The sequence below is a fragment of the Mus pahari genome, chromosome 13, assembly GCF_900095145.1.
Source record: "Mus pahari chromosome 13, PAHARI_EIJ_v1.1, whole genome shotgun sequence".
In the NCBI taxonomy this organism is placed as follows: domain Eukaryota; kingdom Metazoa; phylum Chordata; class Mammalia; order Rodentia; family Muridae; genus Mus; species Mus pahari.
Window position 1 is genome coordinate 24,872,492 of NC_034602.1, and position 8,993 is coordinate 24,881,484.

Below are 8,993 nucleotides of genomic sequence, written 5' to 3' on the forward strand. Positions count from 1 at the left end.
CTACACTAAGAGAACGCAGGCTCCGCCCACAGCCCGGGTGGACTAAGCCCCGCCCACAGCCCAGGTGGTAGGCTGCCTCCTGCCCTATTTTGCATATTCATGAGGTAGGGCAAGGCCTGTTGAGGGGTAAACCTTAGAGTTAGGCTTGAGGAGACTCCTGTGGCCCTGGCCGGAAAGGCGTAAAGCCGAGGGGCGGGCTTTTGCCAGGAAAAGCCGTTGGCCTCGCCCGAGGTGAAGGCTGAGGTGAAGGCCTCGTCGCGTGTCCTCACGCTGGAGGAAGGCGTTCGGGTGGGTTCTGGGGCCTTCGAGTTCACACTTTTCTGTTCTTTTTAGTTGACTGGGTTGATCTGGAAGTATTTCGTGGAACACGAAGGCCCTTTGAGGAGAAGGGTAATCGTGGCGGAGGGCCAAGGAGGACCGGAAGCTTCAGGTAACATGGTTTCCTACTCTGGACGGTGAAAAACTTCACACATTCACCAAAGAGCTGGTGGCGATGCGGTGGCGAGGAATGGACTGGTAGACCTTGAATTTCCATCATTTTAATAGCTGAATGATTTAGGTCGTTTTTTAAAAGTTGGAACTGGAGATCACTAAATTAAGTGAAATAAACCAGACCCAGAATGACGCGTAGTCCGGTTTCCCTCGTGTGTGGCATCCGGATTTAGACGCACACATGCAGATAGGAGCATGGATGGGCTGTGTCGTACGTTACCTGCTCACCTAGTGGAAGCAAAGGGGAAGCGTGGTTCTTACCCCAAAAGGTGTTAGATTTTAGTAGGATGATAGCCTAATTTCTCCTTCATCAGACCATGCATTTCTTGAGGCAAGGGCCATATTTTACTTTTGTAATCCCGTGTTTTACCTGGAACAGTGCAAATTGCACAGTAAACGTTGAATACATGGATTAATGGAACTAGTATGAGAAATATATTTTTTAAAAAACCAAAGAGCATGAACAAATACCCAATTAATACAGTGGGAACCGCTTAGTCCGAGCAAGCATGAAGTAGCAGAATTATCAGGGACAAATGGAATTTGTGAAAATGGTGGCTCATAATTTATTTATTTATTTATTTATTTATTTATTTATTCGTTTATTTTTTTTTGAGACAGGGTTTCTCTGTGTAGCCCTGGTTGTCCTGGAACTCACTCTGTAGATCAGGCTGGTCTCAAACTCAGAAATCTGTCTGCCTCTGCCTCCCAAGTGCTGGGATTAAAGGCGTGAGCCACCATGCCCCGCTAAGGCTAATAATTTATTGACGAATGCTCAGCAAAAGGTTTAACAGGGAGGACTTTGGCAAACTAAATTCTCTTGCTCATCTTCAATTTCCTTTATTAAAATTTGATGGGTTTTGTTTGTTCATTTTGTTTTGTTTTGTTTTTGCTTTTTGAGGCAGGTTTCTGTGTAGCCCTGCTGTCCAGGCCTCCAACTCAGAGATTACCTACCCCTACCTCCTGAGTGCTGCCCCAAAGGTGTGCGCCATACTGCCCAGCACATTTTACTTCTCTCTGTGCACATCTGTGTTTTCATACACCTGGAAATGCGTGTGCATTTGGAGGTCAGATGTTAGTGTCTATTACCTTCTTTGCTTGCTTAGTGTTTAAAAATGTTTTTATTTGTATTATTTTTTTTAACTTGTATAGGTGTTTTGCTTTATGTATATGGGTGCCTAGTACCTACTGAGGCCAGAAGAGGGCATCAAATTTACTGGGTCTGGTGTTGTTGACAGTTGTGAGCTGCCACGTGGGTGCTGGGAATTGAACGTGTATCCTCTGGAAGAACAGTCTGTGCTCTTAACCACTGAGCCATCTCTCCAGCTCCTTTACTTTTTTTCTTTTCTTTTCTTTTTTCTTTTTTTAGACAGGGGCTCTCATTGAAGCTGGAGCACTTAAAAACAAAAACCTTCAAAAATACCAAGCTCAACAGATATAATTTTACTCTTAATTTATCTCACAATAAGTAGTCACATACATAAAATAGATATAATATACTATGTATTGCAATGAGGACATAACTTGAACTTGGTAGAGGTGGTAGTAGAAATCAGGGCATTGTTTCTTGAAAAACAACCCTGTCCAGGAGATAGGTAGTAATTTGAAGTAGAAGAAGATGTTTCAGACCAGAAGAATATTGCTAAAAGAGAGTAAAGCTGTACAAATGAGTGGTGCATAAGAAATATCAGGGGAAAGCCGGGCGTGGTGGCACACGCCTTTAATCCCAGCACTTGGGAGGCAGAGGCAGGCGGATTTCTGAGTTCGAGGCAGGACAGCCTGGGCTATACAGAGAAACCCTGTCTCGAAAAACCAAAAAAAAAAAAAAGAAATATCAGGGGAAATGATTGAAGAAATTAGGAGGGCATGAGGCAGATCTTGAAACAATGGTAAAGAGTTTTGATTTTGTTTCCTGAGGGTAGTTGGGGAGCTATGTAAGTGCTTCAGTTTAGAAATAATAGACAATTAAGGCTGTAATGAGAAAAGTCTAGCTGAAACATAGAACGGAGATGGCTGAGCACAACAACAGTCAGATGGGTGGATTCAGGCAGAAGATAAGGCCGATCTGATCTAGGGTAGCACTTCTGAAGTGGAGCCAGCAGAATCCTCTCAAGTTCAAGGCTGCTTGGACTATAGAGCAAGTTGGAGGAAGCTGGAGCCGTGCTGAGAGATTCTATCAAAACAACAGAAGCAGCCTCACCAATAGCAAGGAAAGAAGACCCCTCACCCCAGTATCAGTAGACAACAGTGTGGAGAAAGCGAGCAGTTGACACATTTGAGAAATACTCAGTTGACTGAACAAAGAAATAGGGCAGAGTTGAGTCATACATTTTCAGACTGAGTGATTTAAGTACTTGATGATGTCATTTACTAGGAAACAGAGGGTTTGAGGGGAAAGAATTTGCATTTGGACATGCTAAGACCATCAAAGTGGGAATTGTCTAATAGGCAGAATTGTAGATCAGTAACTCATGAGAATGACCTGGGCTGGGAATATACACACAAAAATCATTAGACTAGAAATAGTAATTGAAATAATGGGAGTATATTTGTTTGGTCAGTGGCTATGTTTAGAAGTTTAAAAAATGTTGAGCAGTGGTGGTAGATACCTTGTGTCCCAGCACTCAGGGGGCAGAGGCAGGGCAATCTCTGCGAATTCAAGGCCAGCTTAGTCAACAGAGTGAGTTCCAGGACAGCCAGGACTACACAGAAAAACCCGTCAAACAAACAAACAAATAAATAAATAACAGGAGAATACTAGGGCAGAAACAAACAAACAAACAAACAACAGAAGACTACTAGGACAGAAACTTGAGGAATCCCAAGAAGGCAGGAGGAAAAGAGGCAGGAAGAAAAAGCTGGAGGACGGTGGGAGGGGAAGCCGAGGCTGGGAAACACCAGGAGAGGAAGACTGATATGCAGGTGCTTTGTTTTGAAAGCAAACATACGTTCTTACATTTAATGGCGTGTATATCAAAAACTGTTCTAAGTACCATATTAGTTTAATAAATTCAATCATGAGATAACTGTGAAGTAGACACTGTTACATTGCTACACTGCACAGACGGAGAAACTGAGGCCCACATCTTGTCCAAGGTTATATAGTGAACTGCACACTGGGATGGGATCTTAGGCAGTTTTGTTTCAGAAAGTTCACGTGTTTAAACCCTGGCCTATGTTACTATTCCGGGTGTACAGTGAGCAAGACCTGAAAGTTGGGTCTGTATTTATGGTTACAAAAACAGAAACCAAATTTCAGAGGAATTAATTTAACCAGAGTTATACAACTGCTAGGTAATAGAATCCAAATTTGAACCCAGATTTCATAATTACAAAGCCTATTTTTGCTAGATTGCATTGTTGGCTGATTTTTCTTACATATCCATTTGTGTTGCATAAAATTTAATTTTACTTGTTTTATAAATATTTTTTAATCCCTTCTCAGATGCAACAGCCCTGGTAGAACTGTTTTTCAGTACTATAAATTTCATCTGGGTCATCCATATATTCTAAAATTGCAGGTGCCAACCTGTACGTGGTGGTCTAATGGGCAGATGCCATTGGAAATATCTTATGATTGTAAAAAGTTTGGCTAAAATCCTACCAATATAAAAAGTGATTTAAAAACCATGATTCTTTCCATTTACTGCTTCTCCAGTAGGAGGTTATGTTCTAATGGTTAGAACTGGGACTTAAACCCTTATCGCTACCTCTCTTCTCCTTCCTTATTTCTTACACTATAAAGGAGATGCTCTGAGTCAGACTCAGCAGTTACACTCTAAAAGAAAACAGCATCTAAAGACTACTCAAGGACCACTAGGTGGATCTCAGTCTCCTGTAGAAATATTGTATTAGTGTCCCCTAGTGCTGCTTGAAGAAATAATCTAAGAGAAATTCAATAGTATCTGTTTATAGTCTCTATCACCACCTTGTGGCAATGTCTCCAAATAATTCTAACCTCTTATTTGCAAAAATATTCCAGAATCTTGCCTTAATTGCTAATATAACAGGTAACAGATTGCCCTGGGTGAGCCAGAATGGACTTTCTTTAAACAGGTTATTACAAGTAAGGCCCCCGATTGAAATAAAATTAAGGCTTTCAGAAAGAAAATGGAAGATTTACTTTAAAAAAAATTCCACCAAAGCAAAAAAGGGTGAATAGTACACTTTTGATTCCTAACCTTTAGACTTTTAAAAAATGTTTTCCCAGACTTGGCAGTATAGTTGTAGATTTCCCCAACTCCATTGTGTTCTTCATTGTGATCTATGTCCATACTGGGGGACTGATCATGTCAGCCATTCTCCATGTTTAGTCTAGTCTTGCTCAGCTGTCAGGTGACAATTGCTACCCACTTACAGTTTCCAAAACATCTCATCGTCATGAACAGGAACTCTCCTAGTAAACTGCCATTTCTTCTATCCCTACCCGAGTCCAGATAACCTCTCTCCTACTTTTGTCTGTATATGTTTGCTTATATATAGGCACTCATATGTAAGCACATGCATCTGTCCTTCTGTATCTGGCTTTGTCTAATTTTAACTCAGAATTGGGCTTGCAAGGTTCATTTAAGTTGTGGCATGTTACCACAATTGCATCCTTTTCTAAAGGTTGAGTAGCCCTTAAATATCACAAACACATCCATTCATCTGCTCTTTTTTTTTTTTTTTTTTTTTTTGAGATGGGGTCTAGTCTAGGCTGACAGACTCCTGCACTCAGATGATTGCCCAGCTTGCACTGTAGGTGGGCATCCAGTGCATGCCACTACCCCTGGCTGTTTGTCCGTTTGTCTGTCTCCGCCTTTGACTGTGAGGAAGATTGCCGCCGTGCCTGTGGATGTACACATGTTGGAGGCCCTCCCTGCTCCTTCCTCCCCGTTTATTTCTTTTGGCTGTACACTTAGAAGTGGAAATGCTGGATACTGGTGTAATTGTTTAGAAATTCGAGGGACTGCATACTGCTTTCCACGATGGCTGGGCTGTTTTACATTCCAGTCAGCAGTGAAGAGGATTTTAATTCTCCATCTCTTCACTAGCGCTTATTATTTTCTTTTTTGGAGTAGGTTTTGAGTTTGTAAACAAATCTGAAGTTAACCTAAAAAAATGTTTTGAGCCCTGCTGAACACAAGAAGACAGTTCCTCTGTGAGGGCACAACAAAGATGAATGGATACATTGTTGAGGGCTTAGAAGACTTATAACTTAATTTTCTTCTGAGAATGTGTTTATGAATGAATAAATTATTTTATGATTTTTATTGAGTTGTTGAAATTTAATGCAGAGAATTTCTGCCAGACTTAGTAAAAGCTTATAGTGAAAATTCAAATGGTTATTAAAATTAGCTACCAAAACTACAGTTAACTTAAACAGCTCTCATTTGGAAAATTCAAAATAAGAATTTTTCTAATTCAGATTCATTTTTGTAATTTTGATAGCTCTGTTTTCCCTTTGTATTTTCAAAATTAAGCTTGGTAAAATTTTATTGTAACAGGACAGTCTAAGAAATTGCCTATACTTAACTGTACTTGATTTTAATTTTTGGTTTTAGAGTTCACTTCCATCTTTGGAAAGACAAGATAGTAAGTATTATGTTAGGGAAAATCTCTAATTTTTTTTTTGACAGGTTGGAATTGTTGAAAGAATCCTGATTCATTTTCACGATGGCTACTGCGCAGCTCTCTCACACCACCAGAACACTGAAGGCATCTAAGGTATTTGTTAAGAATTAAACAGGAATTCAATGACCATTTAGTGAGTTACTTAATTTAAAATTTCTTCAGCAGCAGTTTTATCAGGTAATTGGCACATAATACTCTGGGAAAGTATTTCTACATTTTAATGCCTAGTGGACGGGGGATATTCAAAAAATCAAGACCAATTATGAAGTTATGTACTGGGTGCTTTTCCTGTTTACTAGAGTAAAAGAAATCAGAAACAAAACGACGTTTAAAGAGAAGGGTCTTTGTTAACTGTGTACTTCCTGAAGCAATTAGGAAACTTGTAGTTTTCAAAACCAGAGAGGAGAGATCTGAAAGAAGCTTTGATGCCGGGAGTCTGGGAAAGAATGTATTAGTCACTTCCTGTGGGGAGGACAAAATATATGAGATAATAAACTTAAAAGGAAGGAGGATTTATTTTGGCTCACAGTTTCAGAAGTTGCTTCTATTGTTTTTGACTCAGTATCAAGGCAGAACACCATGGAGACATGCAGGGAAAACATGTAGTAGAGCAGTGCGGCGGCCCACCACAGTGGTCAAGACCAGGAGTGGGGGTGGGGAGGAGACACTCAACAACCTAGTGTCATTCCACTAGATTCTGTCTCTTAAAGGTTCTGCCGTCTCCCAGTATCACAGCAGGTTGGTGACTGTGCCTTCAACTTCAGGGGATATTTAAGATCCAGACATAACAAGCTACAGTATGTCAGGACAGGAAACTTTTTTGGATTCACCCAGGCTATATCAATAAATCCCAAAATAGTCATTAATGCATCATATATAGTTATTTAGATTCAGTATATATGTGTAATAACATGTTGTTTTATGAGAAAATACAAATGATGATCTTTATCTTCTTTGTTAATCATATTAAGAAAAATAAGATTTATGGTAACTAAGTCAATGTACCTATATTTACATACACGTGAAAAGAGTGAGACCAGGAGAATTGTTCCATGCTTGAGACCAGTTGGACTCCATAGTGGGTTCCAGGTCACCCTGAACTAGATGAAGAAACTGTCTCTACCTCTCAACCTACAAAGGATTATAGTAATTCAAATTGTAGCAACTTAGGATCTTTGTATAATTTGAAATGATGAAAAGGCTCATAGAGGAGAGAACATTTCTTGAGGAAACCTAGCCTATATCTTGGCTCAGGATAAGAAATAAGCATGGTATGTTTTAGGGGAAGCTGCTCTTTCTGTAGTAAAGCTGTCATGTTGGCCAGGAGGAGAAAACAAACTGGAATAGGAATTTGGGGAACAGATTAATTTGGTTCTTAGAAGCCAGGCTAAAGAGTTGATGCTTTATTTTGTAGCCAGTGCCAGGTCAGAAGGTTTGTTTGTTTAGAAGAGTAAGTATGGGTTTGTTTTAGGGGTGTTAAATTGTAGCAGAGAGAGAAAGAGAAGTCTGAAGTTGAAGGAGAAATTGGGCATCAAGCAAGCAGTGACTTCTCTGGCTTTGTCCCTCCTTACTTCTCAAGCCAAATCTCATCCAGTTTCCTAAGGGAGTGCTCTTCCCTGGGGTTGAGTGGGAGGGTGTGAAGCATGGTTGCCATTTTTCTCACTGTAAATGAACAAATTGACTTTTTGGTTCAACCAGGTCTTTGTTGTTTGAGTTACATGAACTGCTTTTCCCAGTAAATTTCATGTGACAGTGAGGTTCCATTATCCGATACTAAAAACAATAATAATTGTTTGGTTTTGGACCTGGGACAAGGCACTGAGGTGGATATCAAAGCAGACCTGCCCTCCAGGTTCTCCCATCAATCCTCAGTCCCTACCTTGCATACTCTGCCCCCAGTTCTGAACTTTCCAGCCCTGGGGCTAGGCTGCCCTAAATAGTCTCTTCCCTATATAATCCAGACATTTCACCCTCTCTTTCTTTACTCCTTCTCCTTCTCTCTCTTCTCTCCCTCCCTCTCCTCTCTGTATTGAGCCCTTTCTCTTCCTCTTCCCCACCATGGTGGCTTCCTTGGCCTCCTCTTTTGGGCAGTGAGGTTGCCCACAGGAGAACAGATTCTCAACAAACCTGTCTTCAATACAGTCTAATCTGGTTTGAACTGACTCACTGGCAGAGAAATAACCTATCAATAATAAGTATAGAACTCAGTATTTATTCAGCATTTAACTATGTGCCAGGCATTGTGCCAAGGGCATTATTATTTCAGTTAAAATTCTCAATAAGGAAGAAACTGAGCAGGCTGGTGGTGATGTACATCTTTAATCTCTTTGGGAGGCAGAGTCAGGCAGATCTTTGAGTTCAACCCAGCCCTGGTCTATGGAGTGAGTTCCAGGACAGCTAGGGCTGGACAGAGAAACCCTGTCTCAAAATGAAGAAGAAGAAGAAAGTAAATCTTGGAGAAGTAAAGTGTGCAGCTCAGGTCGCACAAGAGCTAACGTGTCACAGCAGCATGCTTTACTACCAAGACATGACAATGCTTGCTATTTTCAAGCTGTGATGTTTTCATATATTAGATATTTACAACAGCATCTCCAGGAACATTTTACCTGATAGACTAACCGAGCTAAGGAGAAAATTCCTTTTCCAGCTGTTGGTCCTTGTTACTATAGCCTGTTAGTGCCTGTAATGTCGCTATACCTTCAAGTTATTTAGCTTTATAAGTGAGTTATTCATGCATTATTTTTGGAATGTTTTCGGAGAGTTATTACATGCATTCTGTGTCAGCTATTACCCAGTTAGTCAAAGAAACTTTTAATTTCTCAGGATCCATATGTTCAAAATCCCAAATTTTCTGTTTACCTTTTAGATGTACACTGTATAGCCCAAGG

General features: G+C 40.4%; 1 protein-coding gene across 2 annotated transcripts in view; it reads left to right on the plus strand.

The window, feature by feature from the left end:
* Positions 1-208: 208 nt before the first annotated feature.
* Hormad2 (HORMA domain containing 2) overlaps positions 209-8,993 on the plus strand; it is an 89,591-nt gene continuing 80,806 nt past the window's right edge. The window contains exons 1-2 of one of the 2 annotated variants that reach the window (XM_021211013.1): positions 209-288; positions 6,111-6,198. Coding sequence is in view for 1 of the 2 variants with exons in the window: in XM_021211012.1 (XP_021066671.1) it covers positions 6,148-6,198 (51 nt within the window). In the remaining variant the exon portion in view is untranslated. Of the gene's footprint in view, positions 431-6,110; positions 6,199-8,993 lie in introns of both variants that reach the window. The other variant, XM_021211012.1, reaches the window with a different exon arrangement.